At 43.8% G+C, this 23402-nt stretch overlaps 2 protein-coding genes across 3 annotated transcripts in view; both read left to right on the top strand.

Moving 5' to 3' along the window:
• Positions 1–23402, top strand: part of LOC134392124 (aldehyde oxidase 3-like) — a 71663-nt gene that overhangs the window by 2959 nt on the left and 45302 nt on the right. The window contains exons 2-14 of one of the 2 annotated variants that reach the window (XM_063116172.1): positions 2535–2592; positions 3382–3478; positions 4818–4926; positions 6017–6143; positions 7570–7631; positions 8764–8868; positions 11793–11873; positions 12573–12717; positions 14409–14501; positions 16691–16842; positions 18079–18172; positions 21830–21939; positions 22862–23046. In XM_063116172.1, the coding sequence (XP_062972242.1) occupies positions 2535–2592; positions 3382–3478; positions 4818–4926; positions 6017–6143; positions 7570–7631; positions 8764–8868; positions 11793–11873; positions 12573–12717; positions 14409–14501; positions 16691–16842; positions 18079–18172; positions 21830–21939; positions 22862–23046 (1418 nt within the window). Of the gene's footprint in view, positions 1–2534; positions 2593–3381; positions 3479–4817; positions 4927–6016; positions 6144–7569; positions 7632–8763; positions 8869–11792; positions 11874–12572; positions 12718–14408; positions 14502–16690; positions 16843–18078; positions 18173–21829; positions 21940–22861; positions 23047–23402 lie in introns of those variants that run through there. The other variant, XM_063116173.1, reaches the window with a different exon arrangement.
• Positions 13942–23402, top strand: part of NIF3L1 (NGG1 interacting factor 3 like 1) — a 130674-nt gene continuing 121213 nt past the window's right edge. The window contains exon 1 of the mRNA XM_063116189.1: positions 13942–13959. The gene's annotated coding sequence lies outside the window, so the exon portion shown is untranslated. The remainder of the gene's footprint in view (positions 13960–23402) is intronic.

Genomic DNA, 23402 nt, shown 5'->3' with positions numbered 1-23402 from the left:
TTTCAGACAGGGGCCTTTCCTAGTCCTACCTGAAGATGACAGGGACAGAACTTGGGACCTTTTCCATGCAAAGCATGTGCCCTATCACTTAGCTACAACCCCTCCCTGGTCACATTGTGTGTTGTGTTGGAGTGTGTGCCTGCCGACCAGTAAGTGGGTGCTCGTTTTTTGCTATTTATGTTTTTATTGAATTCTAATACAACAAAAATACAAAAGCATATCAAAATATGCAGGATCAGAAATTCCCAGGAAACACCAGCCCCAATCAGTCGAAGATGAACATAGAAGTTTACCACCCTGGCTACGATTGTTTATAGTAAGCAGGCATGCATTTGTTTTGATCTTACCAGAATGGTGCTTACTCTTGTCTTGAGTTCAGAAGTGATGCCTTCACCGTAGCCTCAGTCAGTCTTCACACAGCAAAATCTAGTAAATGAGAGCCAGTGTGGTGTAGTGGCTAGAGTGTTGGACTGGGAGTCAGAAGATCCAGGTCCTAGTCCCCACTTAGCCATGGAAACCCACTGGGTGACTTTGGGCCAGTCACACACTCTCAGCCCAACCCACCTCACAGGGTTGTTGTTGTGAGGTTAAAATGGAGAGGAGGAGGAGGAGGAGGAGGAGGAGGATTATGTATGCCGCCTTGGGTTCCTTGGAGGAAAAAAGACGGGATATAAATGCAATAATAAATAAATAAATCAGTGTGCATTCATAATTTGAAAAAGTTAGAGAATGTATTTGTTCAGATGATAGCTTATTACAAGAATAATAAATGTTTACATCTATACAGTCATTCCTAACTAAAAAAAAGTCCACGATGTGTGCCAAAGACAAGCCTTTGATAGGCCCGCTCCACTGCAAAAGACACCAGTAAAGTATAAATGTTAGCAGTAAGATCTCGCCCCCTCACACAGCTGGCAGGGTTCAAAGGGAAAGGATTAAACATTCCTGCCAAAATCCAGTCGGATTCACAGCTACCTGTCTCACCCTCACCCCACCCAGCTTCAATTCAGGGGGCCAAAAATGCCATCAGAAGGTTGATCATGTGTCTTCCAGAATTTCATCTAATTTGATGCAAATGCATGGGTGATTATCTAGGGGAGTATCTAGAAGTTCACACCCAGGAATGCTCAGCTAAATGTGTTACTCTGCAAGTATTCTGTAGGATAAACTGTCAAAGCCTATGAATCATAGCTCAGCCAGCTGCATGAGATTTGTCGCTCTGAGATCGTGAACATTTGCCACAGTCCTCTGTCTTGCACCAAGGTTAACAGTATGTTTTTTGTTTTACCATATTCGTCATTTAAATGTAAAACCTTCAAGCTATAATGTACATCACATTTAGAGCGCCACCACACGGAGGAAAATCACCTTTGCTTATACCATTGCTTCTCCACTCGCACATTTGTCCCTCATTACTTCCACTTTTGGAAGAGGAGGTAAACAATGTTCATGTGGGCCGTTCAGTGGGCCGTTTTGATCCTGCTGCTTCTGCATCCAGCAGGAGACAGCGGCAACTTCCACCTTTAAAAATAAGTTGGACTTACTGGGGTGTTTTTTTGTTGCGTGAAGAAGGCTAGAAGGAGTGGGAGGTACTTGGGAGGCAGACGACGTCATGAGAGGGACCCGCAAAAATCTGTGAGTACCCAGCAACGAGAGTGTAATAAAATGCTCGTCTGATGGAGCTCTTAGAAACGCCTCTCTCCTGTTCTGTAGCATACATAAGAACATTTGTGGGCGAGGCTGAAATGTGCGTATAGTATCATGCATGAAAAATCCCCAGTATTTAATTTAAAAATAAAAAATCTGATGCTCCATTCTTGTACATCAGTTGGGATGCTACCCCTTTTTAAGAGTGGTGACTTAGCTTGAAGGGATCTTCTAATCATTCCTTCTATCATCTGTGTTTGGGGCTCTGTGCCAGACCAGTCGTTTTGTACCAAAGCAGCACTCCCCTATGCAGAAAAGGAATATATTAGTAGGCTTGGAGGGTGAGCAAGCCCTCATGTTTTGCAGAAGTATAAACCATTAAACTAATGAAAATAAATAAATAGCACCTACAGAGGCAAACAAAGAAAAACCCAGCTCAGTGAGGACTAAACATGTAAACCGCCCAGAGAGCTTCGACTATGAGGTGGTATATAAATAACAACAACAACATGTTCATTGGGAACAGAATGAATAGTATGTTTGGGGTAGGGTGGGGTTTGAAATGGAGTATCCTGGAAGAGGGCATGGCTGGCTGGAACCATGAACAAGAGCACTCCATACTGTGACATTTTGTTGCAGGCCCTTCTTATATTGATGGCATTATCGCTGTTTGAAGGTCTGCAGTCCAAGGGACTTCCACACACAATTCTCTCCTACCTGGTTATTCAGGTGTCAAATGTATGGTAATAGGCAAAAGTCTGTAATCCTGTGCCTGAACAGGAGAAACTGAAATAAACCCACAAGCATGTGGTATTAATCCCCACCATCAAGAACATAATCCTCTTAGGCAAAGTACATTGCAGTATCTTGTTTCATTTCTAATGCAGGTGATAGAAAGGTGTGCTGATCCTGAAGAATTGCTGCTTAATTACCTGAGAAAGGGGCGTATCCTTCAAAGTTGTTGTTGTTTGCTTTTGCATTGCATAAAAGTCCTACTTATTTATGTTACCTTAGTAACCAAAACAGCTTCAAACCATTGTGTAAATAAAGCTTTGATTATGTAAAACTCTTGGGTTGGGTGCTATTTTTATTCTGTAATTTTTGGTGTGTTTTTATCTGCGTTTTGAATGTATTTGCTTTATTCCTATTTTCAGTACATTTTTTTCTTTTTCTTTCCTTTAAAAAAATGTTTTTATGATTGTTGAAAAGGTGGAACATAAATCAAATAAAGGAATGAATAAATGAATGAGTAAAATCTATCCAGATAATATTATCATAAGGTGACCATATGAAAAGGAGGACAGAGCTCCTGTATCTTTAACAGTTGCACAGAAAGGGGAATTTCAAGAGCTGTCATTCTTATGCCTGCAGCACCTGGTGAAATTCCCTCTTCAGCACAACAGTAAAAGCTGCAGGATCTATACTAGAGTGACCAAATACAAAAACTGCTGCAGCTTTAACTGTTGTGATGAAGATACAGGAGCCCTGTCCTCCTTTCCATATTGGTCATGCATGCTAGAGTGGATTTATTGCCTTCTTGACATAGGAGCGACAACTTTCCACTGGAAATGTTTGCGGTGCCTTCCTACAGCAGTTTGGTAAAGAGCCTTCTGTTCCTTTATTTTCTCTCCATCCCAATGAAGATAAAAAGGAATGAGGAAGATGATATGGAAAAAGACCATTCAAATATGAAACAGGAGGCAACATTTGTTTTCCTTAACAATATGCTGTAAGTCTGTCTCACAGGAACGAAGTATGGCTGTGGAATTGGAGGCTGTGGGGCCTGCACAGTGATGATCTCTACCTACAACCCAGACTCCAAGAAGATACGGTATCCTTCAGAAATGGCATCTACACCACCACTTAGCTTTAAAAACAATCACCTGATGTGGCTTTTCCTGCTCCTTTTCCTCACAAAGAATCCTGGGAATTGTAGTTTGATATGGATGCTGAGAATTGTTAGAGAGAGGCTGAGTTCGGACGACATGCTAATCCACGGTTGTTTTCCATTTTGTTCCTATCCGCCGCCGCGTTCCCCCCCCCCCCGCACCCCCTGGTTGATTAGCGTGTCGTCCAGACTCAGCCAGAGATGAAAAAATTGCTTCTCAGTATCTGAAACCTGCAGGGCCGGTGCTACCATAGAGGCCACTCAGGCAGCCGCCTAGAGTGCCAAGTTAAGAGGGGCGCCGGGCACAGCGCAGCACTCGTGCGCGTTGGCTGTGAGCCGGCCCGAGGATTCAGCTGGGCCTGGGCGGGTGAGATGGCGCCCCGCGCCCGCCCAGCCGAAGCGAAGCCAGGGACGCTGGGGTTGGGGTGGGGCGGCTCCACGTTCGGACTTCCGGAACGCGCCCGGAAGAGAGAAGGAGAGAGGATGTATGGGTGAATGGGGTGCATGGGGTCTTTGAGTGAATGCATGTGTTCATGCGTGTGTTTGTTTGGAGTGAGTGATGCTGACTGTGTGTGTGTGCGCGTGTATGTGAATTGGGGGGGATGATTTTGAGGTGATATTCCTATTAAATAATGCATTTTCGACCCATAGACGTTCCTTTCCAATTTGTTTGCTATAATTGGCATGACATATTTCTTGCACTTTAAAATAAATTTAGCAGTTTCAAGTTTTGTGCTTCTTATTTTTGCCAGGAAACATATGTTCTTAAAAATCAAAGTTGGCATTTTGGTGGGGTGGGTGGGTTGTGTGTGAAAGTAGGTCACCTTGCCTAGGGCACAAAATAGTCTGGCACCGGCCCTGGGAACCTGTATGACAACAGGTTTCTCTTCAGAACATCAAGGGCCTGCTCAAGCTATTTCAGGTAAAAAGTAATTTGGCTTCTTCCCACCCACCCTGTACATCTTGTTGTCTGCAGCAGGCTGTGTGGTTGTGATCACAGTGGCTTTCTTGACTGCAGTGCAGCTCCTTTTGCCTGATTCATTACTGAATGGGAAAGGGGGTACAATCATGAGTGCGTGGTGGGATATGCCTGCCCCTTAATTCACACCCTCTTTTCCTGATGTTCCGTCACGGGGATTGTCAGTTGTATTCTCCTCTGGAGGACTTTCCAGAATAGCCCGATGCCTTTGAATTCTGATGCCCCAGGCAGCATATTGGATTGGGTTCTGATAGACGCCGCAGATTGGAATTAGGCACCAGAATTCTCCTTTACATTCCAAAGGCATTATCCAGCCAATTCTTGTCTGCTTCCGTTATGCGCGTTGTATGGTGCTGCAGTAACCACTGTGGAAGGAGTGGGGACCACCAAAACCAAGCTCAATCCTATTCAGGTAAGAGTAAAAGGCCATGAAACAAGTCAGCTATGTGGCCAAAGTTCATTAATTCCAGGCTTTGCAATATAAAATTTGGCAACTTATAATGGCCGCCTGCAGTTTGAGTTGATAGAGTGACCCTATGAAAAGGAGGACAGGGATCCTGTATCTTTAACTGTTGTATAGAAAAGGGAATTTCAGCAGGTGTCCTCTGTATGGATGCAGCCCCTGTTGAAATTACCTCTTCATCACAGCAGTTCAAGCTGCAGGAGCCCTGCCCTCTTTTGAATCCAGTCAATCTAGTATAGCTCCTGCAGTTTTAACTATTGTGATGAAGAGGGGATTTCACCAGGTGCTGCATGCATACAAAGGACACCTGCTGAAACTCCCTTTTCTATGCAACTGTTTAAAATACAGGAGCCCTGTCCTCCTTTTCCTATGGTCACTCTACCCAACATCTTCTCAGAACACTGCTGTGCCCTCCTGAGAGGAGATCCCCACCATCCCAGTTACTCAGATGATGAGCCTTTTCTTGGGACATGTCCAAAAGCAGCTCCTCCATGCTGCCATATGCAAGATTTGTTGTGGCTCAGAGACGGCACAGAACCCAGGAATTGGTGGACTGAAAGGGGGCCTTGCTGGACAAACAGGAGCAATGGAAAATATCCTGGGTTGAACTTGAGCAGGAGTTCTGGAAACACTGGTTTTTGTGTCAAGGGGAGGCCTCATTTTGGGCAGTTCTTATGATATGCCTCCTAGCATTATGACCCCATAGTTCTTCTCAGGCCTGGGTTATAATCCAGTTTGGAGAATAATTCCTAACTCTCTCCCACACCAATTTACTTCCTTCCCATCCACGCCTTCCCTCTCCTTATCTGGTTGTTGTGGTTGCGGCTGCTGCAATGACATTTCTCAAGGTTCCTAGTGCCAAGGTCACTGTCATAGCAGTGACCAACATATGGCAAAGAAGGGAAGGGAAAGGAAGCACAAGAAGGAAGGATAGGCAGACAGGTGATCTTTCCACCCCACACTATTTCAAGCAGGGAAGGGAAAAGGAGAGAGACAACCATAAAACAGACTTCCATTTAGATATGTGTTTTCCTTCCAGGAAAGGCTTGCAAAGTGTTATGGCTCCCAGTGTGGCTTCTGCACTCCTGGAATGGTGATGTCCATGTATTCCCTGTTACGAAATCATCCCGAACCCAGCATGGAGCAGATAGCTGCAGCCCTGGACGGTAGGTTGGCTTTCCTCCCAAAAGGCTGTGCTTTCTTCTTTTAAAGCTGGCTGGTAAAGAAACCAAATAAAACATATTCAGATAAACTGGCTACTTAGGAGCAGAGCTCCCAAATTCCAGTCATTTTTTTGCTCTTGTGTTTGAAGAGAATGGGAGCAAGAGAGGTTGCACACTTTAAAGTAGGGTGACCATATGAAAAGGAGGACAGGGCTGCAGGAGTCCTGCCCTCTTCGCCAGATACAAAAGAGGGTGGGGCTCCTGCAGCTTTAACTGTTGTGATGAAAAGGGAATTTCACCAGATACTGCATGCATACAAATGACACCTGCTGAAATTCCCTTTTCTACACAACTGTTAAAGATACAGGAGCCCTGTCCTCCTTTTCATAGGGTCACCCTACTTTAAAGGTATGTAGGTAGCTGCCTTATACTGAATCAGACTATTATTAGTCCATCTAGTCCAGGATTGTTGACACTGACTGGCAGCAGTTCTCCAGGGTCTCAGGCAGGATGTTTTTCTGTTCTACCTGAAGATTCCAGGGATTGACCCTGAGACCTTCTGCATGCAAAACATGTGCTCTGACTTTGAGCTATAGCTTCTTCCCTTTGCTGGTATGGATGGATGAGATGTTCCACCCAACTCCTATGGTATAGTTCCGACTCCTATGGTAAGTCAGCCTTGCACATTAGCCCACACAAGGGACCAATCTACAAAATGCAGAATTAGCCCACCTGCCCTTACACTCCTGATAACTATGTGTGATGCACTGGCACATGCAGTAAATATCTTCCAGTTTACAAAAGCTCACTTGTCCAGTCTATTGGGTGTAATTCCTACATGCACTCACAGGTGACCAGGCAAGTGGCTGAAAGCGAGTAGTAACCCCAATTCAAACATTAGATTGTGCTGTCAGAACTTGCTGTCTGCCACACAGACTCAGTTCTGGTTCTTTTCTTTGTGACATGGAAATATTTGAATTGGCCCACGGATTCTAAGAGAACCAAATCCAGATATTATTATCTTTCCCGGAGGCACCATTCTGCATCATGCATGCAACATGGTGTTATTCAATAATATCCTCTCATCCCACTGAACTCTGCTACCAGTATACTTAGCTGGTTGATGATGAGTTATTAGGACATGCAATATAGACGACGTTCCTATTGCAGTTCTATGCACTTAACTCAATATGTTGGACCCTGAAGAATAAGTTCATAATAAAGTTCGTTTTGAATTCAGGTGACGGGGTGGCATTTGTTTTCTTTCCACTGAAGCATCAAGAGCAGGTCTGGAAATGAATCCAAACTATCATCCAAATATTAGGAGTATGTGAAGACTCAGCAGTCCAGAACTGAAGTCTGTGGTTCAGACGATTTAGAAAACTTTAGATTAAATATATTTATCTCTGTGCCTGATCATTTCTTTCAGGTAATTTGTGCCGTTGCACTGGATACAGGCCTATAATTGACAGCTTCAGTGCTTTCTCTCCGGTAAGGGAAACAAATGGATGTATCAATGCATTAACATGGCCAAAGATGTTCATTTACTGGAGGACAAGCAAGTACTTAGATGACATTTGCAAAAGTGGCTAGTACCCTAAAGCAGGGGTGGGCTGCCTTTTCTGGCTCAAGGGCCACAACGTAGCCTGGGAAACCTCCGGGGTGGGTGGGTGGGGGGGCAGGGGCATATGCTAGTAATGGGTGTGGCCAGAGCCCAAAGCAGCTGTGGCCATTTCATTCTCACACACCATTCACACACAGATGCTAAATCATTCACATGCACACACACTCACATACACGCACATGCACACACACCAATAAATTACTTACCCACACTACACACTTCTGGTGAAGCAGAGAGCATAGACATCATTTCCCTGAATGTGCACGGAATGCACATTCATTCACATACAAACTCATACTCGCACTGCAATCAGGCTTTTAAAAACACTTCATTGTTGCCATTAAGGCTTTCAAAAAACCCAAATATGACGGCGGAGGGGCATGGGGGTGGGGGGGCTGCAACAGGGTTGGGCAGGGAAGGGTTAACCCTCTCCTCTCTAGCAGTGACTCCCTCTTAGAAATGCCTCCCAGACACCCGGCTGCATTTAAGAAAATCCCTTTATCTCTAGCTATAGACAAGGGCAGCGCCTGGATGGGGAACTGCCGCACACCATATGTAGCCCATGGGCAAAAGGTTCCCCAGCCCTGTTTCAGAGAGTAAATAGACAGGCAGAGCCCTTACACACTGAGTATGCTTATAAACACATGTATTACTGTCTCAGCTACTTTACATTAGCACAAGGCGATGGCTGATCATGAGAGGGGATTGGCCTTTTTGGTGGAATTGCATAATCAAACCATTTATTTTTAAAAAATGAAAGTTGAACTGTTTAAAAAATCATTAACTATAAAAGAGAGAGAGAGAGAGAGAGAACATCCAGACGTGTATTTTAACAACCCAATCCTATGCATGTTTACTTTTAAATATTTCTCACTCTGTTCAATAACATTTACTCCTAAGTAGGTGTGTCTCTAAAATTACCACTTTAAACCCCCAATACATTATTTGCTAATTGTAACCATAGTATTACTGAATGAGTTTTTTTGTTTGTTTGTTTAGGAATGCTGCCCGTTGGCAGGGAGTGGGAAATGTTGCATGGATAAAGAAGGTGAGGAAGAGAAGGAAAGTGACAAAGACGATCCATCGTCTAGGAAAGGAAACCGGGTAAATTACAGCAATATAATTTCAACATGAATGAACATTTGTAACCTGATGCCAGTGGGACCCACAAAGCAGGACATGGTGCAACAGCACCCTCTCGCCCATGTTTTCCAGCAGCTGGGTCACACAGGCTTACTGCCTCTGATACTGGAGGTTGCACTTAGCCATCAGGACTAGTAGCCATTGATAGCCTTCTCCTCCAGGAATTTATCCAGCCCCCTTTTAAAGTCATCCAAATGTCACACCAAGGTCCTTCTCTGGAAGTATTTAAGCAGAGGATGAATACCCATCTCTGAGGGATGTTGTAGCTGCATCCTGAAATGAGAAGGCTGTTGGAATAGATTACCTCCGAGGTCCCTTCCAGCACTTTGGTTTAATTATTTTAGCCTTGAAACACTTAAAAACCCAAGCATTATTTCCAGGAGAAGAAGTGGCTGAGCTAGGCTACCTTGTTACTCAAGTAAAACCTTATTAGATCACCTCTGAACCACAATGGACACGTGTACAGTAACTATACTGCAACAGTTGAAAAAGTGTTTTCAAAAGCAAATTTGCTTTCCAAGGAAGTCTTTTGCCATAAGTCTTATGCCAAAACATTGCTTGGGAAGGTAAAGATGTATTGAATAAGGCATGTCCTGACAAATATTACATTTGTATTTAGTAATGGCAAATGTCTATTGTGAGAATATTTTAATTGAACTCTCTTGGGGGGTTTTGTCTTAAAGTAAAATATGCACTCCACGCCCTAGTAGAGGATTGCAGATGAAGCTATTTTCCTAAAACCTGCCTAAGTATTGAGGTGTTTGCTGATTTTGGTAGCTAATCTTGGCTGACAGAACCCTGAGTTAGCAGTGTACCACTTTGTAAGAAGTTTTGCTTATTTTGTTTTAATATAGGGATTAACATTATTCAAAGAGATCAAGGAGAAAATGCCAATTTGAGGCACATTGCACACCTATTTAGCCAGTTGTTTCAGGTATATTGCCTGGAGTGCTATGTAGGCTCCATTTTTTCAGGCAATAAGGAGTTGAGTGTGACAGTTTGTGCCTCCATAAACTAGCAGCTGACCTCTAGGCTTTTTTTTTTTTTTAAACTTTTGCTGAATTATGAATGTCATTCTTTATAATAGCTCCATGGTCATGTAACCCCTTCTTCTCTGGGCCCTGGGTTTGTAGTATCTAGGACAGGATCTACACTACTGCTTTAAAATGGTTTATAACAGTAGTGACAACTGTTGGGGCCCAGGACACACTCTATATACAGTCTTCAAAACGTTTTCAAAGTGTCATATACTGCTTAGTGTAGATCTGGCCTTAGTCTGTCTTCCCCAACCTGTCCCTCTTCAGATGTGTTGGACTACAACCCCCACCATCCCTAACCACTGGTCATGCTGGCTGGGATGGGAGTTGTAGTCCAATGCATCTGAGAGGCACAGAGCTGGGGAAGGCTAGTTACATATTGGTGCCCTTACTAAAACATGTATTGTTCAATAGCAAATGTTGTGTTATTACCCTTGGAATGAAAAAGTGTGTGTGTGTGTGTGTGTATGTGTTTCTGTTTGTGTTGGGAGAAAGCATGTAATTGCATAGCAGACAGACGGATAGTGGAACTACACCTCAAATACTGAAACAAGTAATTGACTAAAAAGAGAGATAAACAAAAAAAAGTGGTAAATAATGCAACGTATATAATAGTTGAATAATTATCTTATATAAGAATATGGTAGTGTAAGGCTTATAACTAGAGTTCTACCAGAGCAATTTTGCTCATTTTTATTTTAAACTGAAGCTTGAGTGGTGTACATGTGCAGAAAAATTTAAAACTTCAAAGACGTTTAAAGTTTGGGTTTTAATAGCAATTAATTTCCCCTGTGCCAAACAGGCAGCCCCTCTACCAGTGGGATGACAGACAGCTCTGCTTGGCCAATCAGTGTGGTGTGAAGGTGGGCTCCAGCCCTGCCATGTGGTTTATATATTGATATATTTATTTAAAACATTTCTTGGCTGCCTTTCAGGACAAAGGCCCTCACAAAGCGGCTTACAACAATAAAATACATAAAATATTAAAAGCAATAAAATATTAAAATATAAAAAGCAATAAAATAGCAATTAAAACACACACGTACTGCATGGTTATATATAGCTTCTTACTATTTAAAAAATGCAAAACATTTTCATAATAGATACATAATTTAGAAATCAACATCTTGATATCAAAACATAGTAACCCCTTACAGGGAGAGAAAGTCAACTTCTAGCCTAGGCAGAAGCAGGGGCGGAGTAAGGCCATATTCTCAAGCCCAGTCCTCAGTCACAGGTGTTAATAGCAGCCTTCAACATCTTGGTGCCCTCCAGATGTGTTTGACTACAACTACTGTCATCTACAGCACACTTACTAGCTGGGAATTATGACGTTGTAGTTTATTTTATTTTATTGCATTTATATCCCTCCTTTTTTTCTTCCAAGGAATCCAAGGCAGTGTATATAATCCCCCTCCTCTCCATTTTATCCTCACAACAACTTCTCTGTGAGGGAGGCTGGGGTGAGAGTCTGTGATGGGCCAAAGTCACCCAGTGAGCTTCCATGGTCGAATGGGGACTAGAACCCAGATCTCCTGACTCCCAGTCCAACACTCTAGCCACTACACCCACACTGGCTCTAGTTCAATGCATCTGGAGGGCACCAAGTTGAAGAAGGCTTCTTGACAGGAATACGATGAAGCACTCTTTGGCCTAGATGGTACATGGCAAAAGCTCTCTTCTCTGGCATGATGGTCAATGTGATAGTCCCTGCAAGTGATGCATACATCTGAACACACACAGTTATCTGGGTGTATGGATGGGTCATTCTAGAAATATTAAATCCTGGTTTTCCACTTCCTATAAATGTTAATAGCAAACATTTATTTAAAATATTTACCCCTTTAGATGTGTTCCGGTCTATGCAAACCAGAAGAATACCGTCCTAAGGACCCAACCCAGGATTATATATTTCCTCCTGAACTAATGGTAGGAGATCAATCTTTTAACTATGCTTATTGTGAAGGACCCTGTAGTTTTCTGGCAGAATTTTTGAAAAGAGAACTTGTCTGTTTTGTATTGATTTTGGGAGGTTGTAGATAAAACTACATGTTACACCAGAAAAACTAGTGAATGGGGGGGGGGGGCATTTTGGGATAAGGATTAGCAGATGGGATGGAGGGGAGTTTATACTTTCTGACACATGCCAATTCTCCCATGAAAACACTCCGATTTCCAATCTTGGAGCCTGGCTGAGAAGAAAGCTGCCTTGGGAGGGGAGAGAATTTGAAACAGACAATGGGCAGGTTTAAACCAGGACTGGCCCAAGATATTTTGCTGCCTGAGGCAGAGCAGCAAATGAAGCCCCTCCCCTGAGATCCCAAGACCAGTCAAGTTATTTTGGCTCCTCAGGCTGAAAATCTTTTTTAGGATAGGAATTCATGAAGATTTCATCGCAGTAAATATAATCTCACCAAGATTGTGTGGGGCGGAATAAACAAACATTTTTTAAAAAATTACCCTTTCTTACAAAATATCTTAACATTTTTATATATATATAAAAGATATTGTTTAGGTGTGTGGTATGATGAGTTCTTAATGAGTATTTGGTTCTCCTTGAGTGAAATCAACATATTCATTGTGTGAAATCAACGTATGATGTATCATCAGTCTTGTTTTTCCTCACAGCGAATAGCTGAAGAAAGCAAAGGACGAACTCTGGTTTTCAATGGAGAGAGGACTACATGGATTTCTCCTGTGTCTCTACGAGAACTTCTTGATCTAAAAGCCAACTATCCCAATGCACCTGTTGTTATAGGGAACACAAGTGTAGGTAAGTAAATGGGGGTCACATGATCAGCAGTGGGCGTCCCCAGTGTAATGGGACCTCTGTAATGGAAGCCATTGAAAGCTTAGGTGAGAAGAAGCTCGTCGCTGAGCACTAAACCTTTGCTATGTGTATATGGGCGTGGATAGATATAGCTAAAGCTACATGTAGTCATTTGGCTCTGTGACAATGACATCACTGGAAATAGAAGCCTGACATAGCAGTTATCAATGCATTGACCTTTCACTGATCATACAAAACACCTCCGGCTAGCTTTGATGATGTCATTTGACTAAGGACAGACTTACCAACGCAGCAGAATGAGCCCACAGCTGGTAGATTGGACTATACTACAGACAGGCAGCATGGAATATTATTTCTGAATACTTCCTAGGTAAACAAAACAACTATCTCCAAACTCCCTACACATACAAAACTAGCACTTCAGTGAGAAAGATTCTACAGCTTCTGTGCTAGTTTATGACCTGGAGTGGGAGGTATTTTGTTTTTGTTTTTAATATAATGTACGGGGCCATTTAAAAATGTGATTCCCCACCTTGTCTGAGGGGCATGACAACAGTATATATCAGCTTCAGCTGATACACCAGCTGCGCCCCTTCCTTCCTAGAGTCGGAAGACCTAAAGACGGTAGTGCAAGTGCTGGTAACTTCGAGGCTTGACTTCTGCAATGCGCTCTACATAGGGCTACATTTGTGCCTAGTCTGGAAACTTCAACTAGTTCAAAATATGGCAGCCAGGCTGGTCACCGGTACACCTAGGGGTAACGACATTACACCAGTTTTAAAATCTCTTCACTGGCTGCCAATTAGTTTCCGGGCGAAGTATAAAGTGTTGGTTATCACCTTTAAAGTTCTACATGGTTTAGGTCCAGGCTACCTGCAGGATCGCCTTCTCTCATACAATCCACCCCGCTCACTCAGGTCCTCTGGGAAGAATTTACTCCAGCCAACAAAAACAAGGCTTACAACTATTACCCAGAGGACCTTTTCTTCTGCCACTCCCAGTTTGTGGAATGGCTTGCCGGGAGAGATTCGTCAACTTAATAGTCTTCCGGAATTTACAAAAGCCATAAAGACTGATCCCTTCTGGCAGGCCTACCCACTTGAATTTTAAAATTGCCTTTTAATGATGTGCTGCTTTTAGTGACGTATTGGTTTAAAATGTTTTAATTAGTTGTATGATGTTGCATTTGTGTTGTGCCCCGCCTCGATCCAGAGGGAGAGGCGGGTAACAAATAAAATTATTATTATTATTGTTGTTGTTGTTGTTGTTGTTGTTGTTGTTGTTGTTATTATTTCATTCTTAAATACTTGACTCACAGATGCACCAAATAGATGCAATCCTGCTAATGGTTCTAGAAATCTACAATATCACTCTAAAGGTGGGAGTAGATGTGATGGTGCTAACCCTGTGTTTTCAAAGGCGGGTTGCATCAAACAGCAGCAGGGAGAGTAATTGCAGGGGGAAAGCAGGCTTGGTTTGGGGGACGGAAGGGGACGGAAGGGCGGAAACACACACACACATACACACACGCCTGCTGCTTTCCCACCTGAATTCTACCTTGACTACATTTTACAGCTTCCAGAACAGCCCACACTTGAAGATGCTACTTCTCTTGCCTTGCATCTAGTTTTGGCTTAGCTTTCTGACATCTTTTGTTCATTTGTCTCCATTAGGGCTCGATATGAAAGTTCTGGGTATTTGTTATCCACTTCTCATTCATCCTGTTAGAGTTCCGGAACTGCATGTTACCAATGTTGGAGACAATGGTAGGTCTCAAATGTACCTAAGAAGCCACTAGGGAGATTATTTGGGATCACTGTTTTAGTACTTTAGTTGACAATAACCTGTACAGAAGAATGAACTAAAATGAGAACAAATTAGAGAGACAGAGAGAGAGAGAGACTGGGTTCGGACATCACAACAACCCATGATAGGTTAATTAATCCACAATGATTTAATTAACCCATCATGGGCTATCGTTTCATCTGGTGGGAGCCTTTTATTTGGCAAAATAATCCACTCTGATAACCTATGGTCTGCAGAGAGGGTTGTTTATCCCATCATGGGCTATCATGTTGTGTGGCAGTCAGCATGGGTTGTTTGGGCTGGCTACAGTGCTGTGTGGCAAGAGTGGTCAAAACAGCTGCCACTCTGCTCTTTGCTGGCTTAGAGCTTCATCCCACATACCTGTTTCCCTCGAATTATCCCCTACAGCGCTAAGCTGTCGCCGTTGTAGTTGCTATCAGGCAGCAAGATCCTTTGCATACCAGGAAATGGGTTTAAGGGGGAAATGTAAAAAAAAATCATTAAAAAATCAACAGATGACCCAATCCGATTCAAATTTGGTATGTGCCAATTTTGATGTCTTTATCTTTAAAGCTTATGCAGATGTAAGCATTTGTTTAATTTTTTTTTCAAATCCTGCTCCTGCGCCCCAGTGGCCACTCAGAAAGCAACAAATGATACGCTCGAAAACTAGTAGCAAAATATTGCACTCCTTTTGGTTAAGAAGCGCAATTAAAGCAGGATGCCTGGGAGTACTTCACAATAAAAGCAGATTATAACCTGGAAAACTTCGGAGTCCTTTGCACGCAATTTGCAGTGATCGCACAGTATAACGCTGGTGTGATAAAGCTCTTACTGCTTAGGAACGCATTAAAGGGACCAAGCCAGCAGTGTAAAGAAGAAAGGCTAGGTTTGGTCCCAATCCCGTAACACCCCAGACTTCTCCCACTTTTTGGTGCACCTGGGCTGTTCATTGCTTTCACAGTTAGCACTGGGTTTTCATAGTGCCCCCTTAGGTAGAGAAGGCAGGGTATAAGGCTTGGTCCCAATTCTGCAAACTCCCAAGGTTTTCTAGTCACTTCCCTCTTCAGGGAGCACTTGGGATTTTTGCTCCTCTGGAGTAAATACACAGGAATTTGATGGTGGGTCGGGTCCCTCCTGACTGGGGGAGGTTGTGTATGAAGCTTTGTCCCAATCCTGCAAATGTCCAGCGCTTCAGAGAGGAAACAGTGCCACTTTTCAGGCAGGAGGACTGCAACAGGACAGGGGGCAGCGGGGTGAGTCGGATTACTCACAGTAGTTTATTAGTCTGATCGTGCATGGGGGGGTCATGGGCTATTTAAAAAAGAAGCTACTGTGAGTAGCTTATTGACTCTTCATGGGCTATTGTGAGGTCTGAACACAGACAGAGAGAGGGGGCATCTGTCTTCACAGTGCTGGGTTGGCTCCACCTCCATCCAAATCCCTGCAGTTTCTCTCTCCTGGGGTGGTGTCAGGTAATCCCAGCGCTGAGAAGGGAGTGTGGGGTTTCCTGCAGCCATCTGGGTACTGGAGCTGCTCCCCTGACATCTTCCTTGTGGAAGGCGACCAACCGCTGGTCGCCTTCCGCCAGGGACTGCCTCCCGGATTGGCCCTAGAGCTACATCAGATAGCAGAAAAACCATACTGACCTCTCTCCCATTTTAAAAGTCGGCATAAGTCCCCAACTTTTTCAATCTACAGCTTTGCAGGGAAGCCCCAAGGTGGAAGTGAAGCTGCACCTGCATCGTATTACTGATGCCACACAGATTCATAGGCTTTCCCTGTGTAAAGATAGCCCCAGGGAGAGGCAATAATTCTTAGATCATGGGAAGGAAAAGCATTGTCCTATTGAATTTCATGGTTACAAGTTTCAACAGAATGTAGCCATGACTCCCTTTGGCTGAACTAGGATCATGATAGATAGATAGATAGATAGATAGATAGATAGATAGATAGATAGATAGCACACACACACATATGGATACTATTTTTCTCATTTATATTATTTAGAAGATGTTTCATGAATGTACATTTCTAACTTTGTCTATCTGGCACATGCTAGTCCTAACACCAGCTGTGGCTGCAGATTGTGACTCTTACTAAAAGTGCCAGTTGTGTTTTTCCTCTACTGAAAATAATTTTGTTCCAGGCATCGTGATAGGTGCAGCCACCCACTTGGCCCAGCTGAGAGACTTCTTATTAAACGTGGTCCCAGACCTCCCAGTGGAGACGACAAAGATTTACCATACTCTGTTGAAACAACTGAGAACTCTCGCTGGAGAACAGATCAGGAATTTGGCTGTAGGTTTTCCACACGATTGCTTTTCCCAAGGAATAGATTACCTTGTATAATTGTCTTCACAGGCCTGCCTTCCATTCCAGACTCTAGAGTTACCTTTGGAGAACATGGTAGTAGGGTTCACCCAGGCACATTTTTCCCTATCAACTGCCTTGATAGTCTTGCTAAGCATCCCCCAGGGGCTTCCTCCTCCATACCCGAGAACTGCCAGACACATCACTCAAGGGCAATGTTTGGCAATAACAGAACGTTTGTGGGAGAAAACAAGGAGACACTTGTCAATGGGACTCAGTTCTATCCCTAACATTGTCTAATTCCTCACTCTCATCTCCCCCAACTTATGCTGGAGAAGCATCTGACCATGCTCATGGTGCCCATTCCAAGTATGAGGACTGGACACAATCCTGTAAGTCCCAATCAACATGTTTGAACCTGGTAGTTGGGACTCTTTGATATTGAGAGACCTTACAAGGAGCAATGGGAAAGTCTCAGGAGCCTCATTCATGCCAAATTACACAGTCCAGTCAAATATCAGAACCTTTATGTCGTATTCATTTTATTCATCCATCTTTTCCCCCATGGGGAGAAAAGCAGCGTGCATGTGTTTTTTAGCTGGAAAGGGGCAGGAGGAGAAGTTGCTCACCCCCAACACATGTATGCAAATCATTCTTCCGTTCCAGATGTCAGCCTTTCAAGTCTGTTTTTCATATTTAAACGTTAGGGAAAAGAGACACGGAATTTCTGTGTCAGGTCCAGTTTATCCCCTTGTTTTCCTATTTAAATCAATTAGGTTTTTATAATGCTTAACTTTACTGCAGGTATCCATCCTAGCATAGCCACAATTATAGTAATGACTAAGCAAATGAACAAAGAAGGAATGAAACACTTGGATAAGAAAATGTATGAGGCATAAATACTGGGTCCTCCCCACAACCCTCCACAGCATACAGATACCCCTGTTTGAAGTAGAATGATATCAGGGCAGGAAGGCAAAAATACACAGAAAGGTGTCACTAAACATCTAGCTTTGAAAAAGTGAGGGAAATAGGAGATAGCCTAGATTGAAGAGATGTTGATTTTTTGAATTCTCTTTCATGCCAAGATACAGGTGTGGTCGTTTTAAAGTATTTAAACTTCAGTTATTGTTGAATAAATCTATTTCTCTTATTTCACAAGATGTGCACAAAACAAAACTCAAGAGAGCTATAAATGGTATTGTCTTTGATATTTTCTCTTAGTCTTTAGGAGGTCACATTGTAAGCAGAGGATCAGCCTGGGATCTGAACCCTGTATTGGCAGCTGGGAAAACTATTCTCAATCTGGCATCCATAGGTAAAAGGCAACACTCCCTGTTATGTACATGTCTGAAGGGTGTAGACAGATAAAATTGAAATAACAATTGCAGATATAAACGAGGCATTTCAGTAGATAAAGCTGGCATTTCTGTATAATCAATTGGCTACAGGCCAGTTGTGACTGTGTGGGCAACACCAAATTGGGTCCGGCTGGCTGAGGGATGAGAACAAGTAGACTCAGGCATAGCTGGGATCATAAATTGGCCACAACTTTGACTCACTTGAATAGGCTTGGCGGTGGCATAGGGCGTGGATCCTGTAATCGCCCAGCCTGCCTGCTGACCAATTCCTCTGGCCCGCATGCCAGGAGCACTGGTGGTGATTGGAAGGGCCAGCAGACTGCTAATGTGAACCCCTTTCTGCTACCATGCTGGTCTGGTCTTGGCGCCATGTCCCTGAGATCCCTTATGGGAATCCTCAATGTGGGGGAGCAGGGAGCCCAATCCCGCTCACCAGTGGATCCAGCCCAATGCCTTTCACACCTACGTAAGCTGTGACAAATGTTATCAAATGGAGCATCCACAAAAAAATTACTGATAGTCCAGATGAACTTGTTTACAATGGAATTAATCTTGCCATGGGGAAGGCAAAACCCCTGCACGGTCTTTGCCAATTAGCGTGCAGGTAAAATTCCTTCCCAGCCCCATTAACTGGCCACTACTTCTGCCACTGCAAGGTATCTTACTACTGGTAGTGGGTTAAGTTAGCAACTGCAATCCTGGAGCCGCATAAGAGGTTGCCTTTGGGAGCCTCAGGTTGAACTGGATCCTGTCTAGATGAGAGGTTTGCCCTGGAGTGGATTCAGAGTGGCGGCAGGTCATCTAAATGATGCAGCCACTATCCTGAAGCCATCCCGGGGCAAACCCCCTAAACGCCACTTTAAAAAGGTTGGGCACTTACCTAAAGGCAGTAGTGCATGCACTGGTAATCTCAAGGCTTGACTTCTGCAATGCACTCTACATAGGGCTACATTTGTGCCTAGTCCAGAAACTTCAACTAGTTCAAAATATGGCAGCCAGGCTGGTCACCGGTACATCTAGAGGTGAGCATATTACCCCAACATTAAAATCACTCTACTGGCTGCCAATTAGTTTCCAGCGAAGTACAAAGTGTTGGTTATTACCTGTAAAGCCCTAAATGGTTTGGGTCCAGGTTACCTGCGGGATCGCCTTCTCCCATACAGTCCGCCCCGCACACTCAGGTCCTCTGGGCTGAACTTACTTCAGTCAGCTAAAACTAGGCTGACATCAGTTTCCCAGAGGACCTTTTCTTCTGTCGCCCCCAGATTGTGGAATGGCCTGCCGGAAGAGGTTCGTAAAATTAACTCTATGTGATTTTAAGGCAGCTTTAAAGACTAGCCTTTTCTGGCAGGCCTATCCAGATCAATGTAAAATCAAGAATTTTTTAAGATATATTGATTCCTGTTCTAATGTTGTGCCCCACCTCGATCCAAAGGGAGAGGCGGGTAAGAAATAAATAAATATATTATTATTATTATTATTATTATTATTATTATTATTATTATTATGCGGAGGCGTGCCACAGCTGATGGCGCCCTCTTATTGGTCGCCACAGGCCAGTTCAGGGACTGCGCGTCCCTCTCTTCTGGCTGCCCTGTTGCTTCCCCCCTGCCCCAGGTTTTTTTAAATTATTATTATTTTAATCTGTAGATGTGAACCTTCACATCTACAGATTAAAAAAAAACAGGGGGAGAGGAACAGGGCAGGCATAGGGAGGAGAGCCAGCTGCCCCGTTCCTCCCCCCTCCCTGGTGCTCATCCCGGAGCCAGCAGCAGCTCCACTTTGGCGCTGCTTGCCATGCAGGTGCCAGGAAGGAGCGCCAGTGTGGGAGCCTGAGGCCTCAGGCCCTGGAGGCAGAACAAAGGAGAAATCTCACTCTTCTGGGTCTGCCCTCTGGCCCCATCCCATCATCACGTTGTTTGGCTCAGGAGCCCCCTCCTAGGAAGCAGGCGCTGCACAGCTGTTATTTACCAGGCTTTCTTGCTTTGCTGCCAGCCTGCTCACCCCCACAATTCGTCACTCCCCATTAAGGGGGAGGGAGAACTCAGCTTCTCAAGCTGCCCTGTACCCAAACAGGTGATCATCAATGTCAGAGCTGACAGATCTGTTCAGTAACGGGTGCACACACCATTTCTTCATGTTTGGATCCCTGAATCAAGGTCAAAAATCTTGAGAGTGCTAGATTATGGCTTCCCTCCCTCGTCCCCCCCACCTCCACATCTCTGCTAGCACAGTATTCAACCAGAAAGGCTATTTGCACATGGTAACCTGTTTCCATTCTGAGTGGGTCATCTTTGGTGGATTGAGGTGCATCCATGGAAAAAATAAACTGGAAGGTGATGCACGTGAGTGATCACCTGGCTGTGTAGTGACAATAGTTCCAGTGTAGGATGGGCGGGGGGACATGGCAAGGGAGACACCATGATCACAAAGGTGGTTTTCCCATGGTGAGGCTCATCCATTGCACTCCTGGTATGCTGACCCCTGCAATTTCCCCCAAATGTGGAAAACTAGCCTGCAAACCCAAATCTTAATCCTAGAAGGCATTAGAGATTGTAATGTCCTTGCTTTCCTTCCTCTTGATGTCCTCCTAGGGGGAATCTACACTACTGCTTTAAAGTGCTTTATAACTGTTTTGACAACTGTTGGGGCCCAGGACACACTGCATATACAGGTTTCAAAACATTTTCAAAGCGCTTTAAAAGCAGTAGTGTAGATCCGCCCCCGTAGAATTTTGGAGAGAGTGAGGAGAAGAAAAACATACCAACTAACTCTTTCTCCATAAAATCCAGGATAATGTTATAACAAATGAACTCTAAAATCCGTACTAGGGTAATGCCTTTATTAGGCCAACTTAAAGGTAAAATAAAATAATAATAATTAAAAAATAGTGTGCAAGCTTTTCATTTCTTCAGACCTTTTCTTCAAGCTAGGTGGCAAACAAAGCCAAAGGGGTGGTGATGGTAGCAGTAGTGGAGGAGGAGAAACCTAGCTGGCGTTGAAACCATGGAGTCTGCACTTCATCATAGACTTAAGATGGAGTGTGGAGGAGGCTGTAGACATTCAAATCAAGCTCTAACAAGTGTTGTGATAGTTTCAGGTTGTACCTAGAACTGTCACTAGGACTGAAAAACAGTAAATAATAAGTAAGTAAAATTCCTTTGTATTTATCAAATGGCAAAAGTCAAGAGGGCCTCCACTGTGACAAGCATGCAGGGCCAGATCTACACCAAGCAGGATATGACACTTTGAGAATGGTTTGAAAACTGTAAATGGAGTGTGTCCTGGGACCCAACAGTTGTCACTACTGTTATAAACCGTTTTAAAGCAGTAGTGTAGATCCTGCCCACGTTTGATCTTGCCTTGACCACACTAGAAGCAGAGGTCACAGTTTACTAATCTGGAACAGCTAGAAGAATTCATTGCCAGCACCCTTTGTACAAGTGCTTCTGTTGGGTCAATCAATATCATAGACCTACGGGGGTCTAACTGTGTAGATCTCATATAGATACAGAGTATATGTCCTGCTGTCTTTTTTCTGTTACTCGGGGTAGATAAGATCTCATCTGTATCGGTAAAGCACGTTCTCTAAAGGGTCTTTTTTGTTCTATCAGATGGAACACGACAGATTCCACTGAATGATGAATTCCTTGCACGAGAGCCTCAGGCAGACCTTGCTCCAAATGAGGTTATCGTCTCAGTTTTTATACCATTCACAAAGGAAGTAAGTGTGCTTCTCCTCTCCCTTCAACCCAAACCTCAAGTTGCTTTCTTCATCACGGTATTCTTTGTTTGGGAAAGATTTCTGCATCAAAATCCCACCATAAAATCAGACCATGCAGGTACATAAACGACACGCAACGTATGTCCAAGAATGCAGTATTTGTCCACCTGGAAAAATACATATTTTTATATTGCATTTTATGTATTTTTATGTAACCCACTTACAATATCTTATGATAACAAGAGTCATATAAGTAATTTAAATAAAATAATAATATTCTTTTTTTTTAAAAAAAAGTCTCTCTCTAGACAATGATAGCTCAGATGGCTGAATGTCCCATGTTTGAATGTGTGATATTACAGGCGTTGCGCCTCTCATTTGCTTACAGCAAGACTGAAAGGACAGCTGGAAGTCGTCAACTTTTTTTAGGAAGTGGCACAAGTGTTGTCTAGTGAGAGAGAGAAAGGCGCACAGAAGATGAGGAATCAATGCCTAGGGCATGATCCAACAACACAAGAACAGACTTCCACTCACGCAATGGGACTTTCCCTTCCCCCCTGCAAACCCCACACCTCCCAGATCTGGTCCAGAGGGTCCCCCCCTTCAGAACAGATTTTGAGGATGTGCAGTCGGGAGCAGGCATCGCTGCTCTTCATCTTCTGCAGAAAAAAAGCTATGTTGCCACGGGCCTGCAAGTAATCTGCCCCAATCCCATGCAGGCTGCTTTTTCTTCTTTAAGAACCATGAATAATGTCACTTGTAGTTTGGCCCTGTTTCCAACTTGGAAGCATCTTCTAGATAAGAATGTCTTCATGTGTGGATTTGCTTTAAAGCTTCACCTGTTTTTTTTGGAAAGCAATTCAGTGAAGCAGTACTAGTGCAGAGTGGGAATAACCAGATTTCACCCTCTTGGTCCTGCCAGGATGAATTTGTGTCAGCCTTCCGACAGGCTGAGCGTCGGAAAAATGCATTTTCGGTGACAACTTCCTCCATGAAAGTCCTTTTCCAGCCGGGCACTGATGTCATTGAGGACCTGGCTATTTTTTATGGAGGCATTGGCTGTACAACACTGAGCGCAAGGGTCACCTCTCAGAAGCTCATAGGAAGGTAAGATGATGATGATGGTAGAGTTTGGCATTATATCGAAACAGCTACTACTTAAGGAGGGTCGGGGAGGGGTCGGGAAGCAGGATATAGATTATTTCTAACCATCTTCCAAACAAGCTAGGAAGATGAAACTCTGTACGTACAAATGAGGGCCCATCCAACATCACACAAGCAGATTTCCACTCGCACAACAGGATTTCTCCTTGTTCTCCTCACTCTGCCTCTCCCTGCATGCCCCCAAATATGCTCCAGAGGATTCCCCAACCTTTCAGGGGTAAGTCTATGTGGTATATTTTCACCGTCATGGCTGCGCAGTGGTGCTCCGTTGTTTATATGCCGCCAACTCGCAGCCACAT

The sequence above is a fragment of the Elgaria multicarinata genome, chromosome 2 (genome assembly GCF_023053635.1).
Source record: "Elgaria multicarinata webbii isolate HBS135686 ecotype San Diego chromosome 2, rElgMul1.1.pri, whole genome shotgun sequence".
Taxonomy (NCBI): domain Eukaryota; kingdom Metazoa; phylum Chordata; class Lepidosauria; order Squamata; family Anguidae; genus Elgaria; species Elgaria multicarinata.
This window is presented reverse-complemented; position numbering and strand designations above follow the sequence as displayed.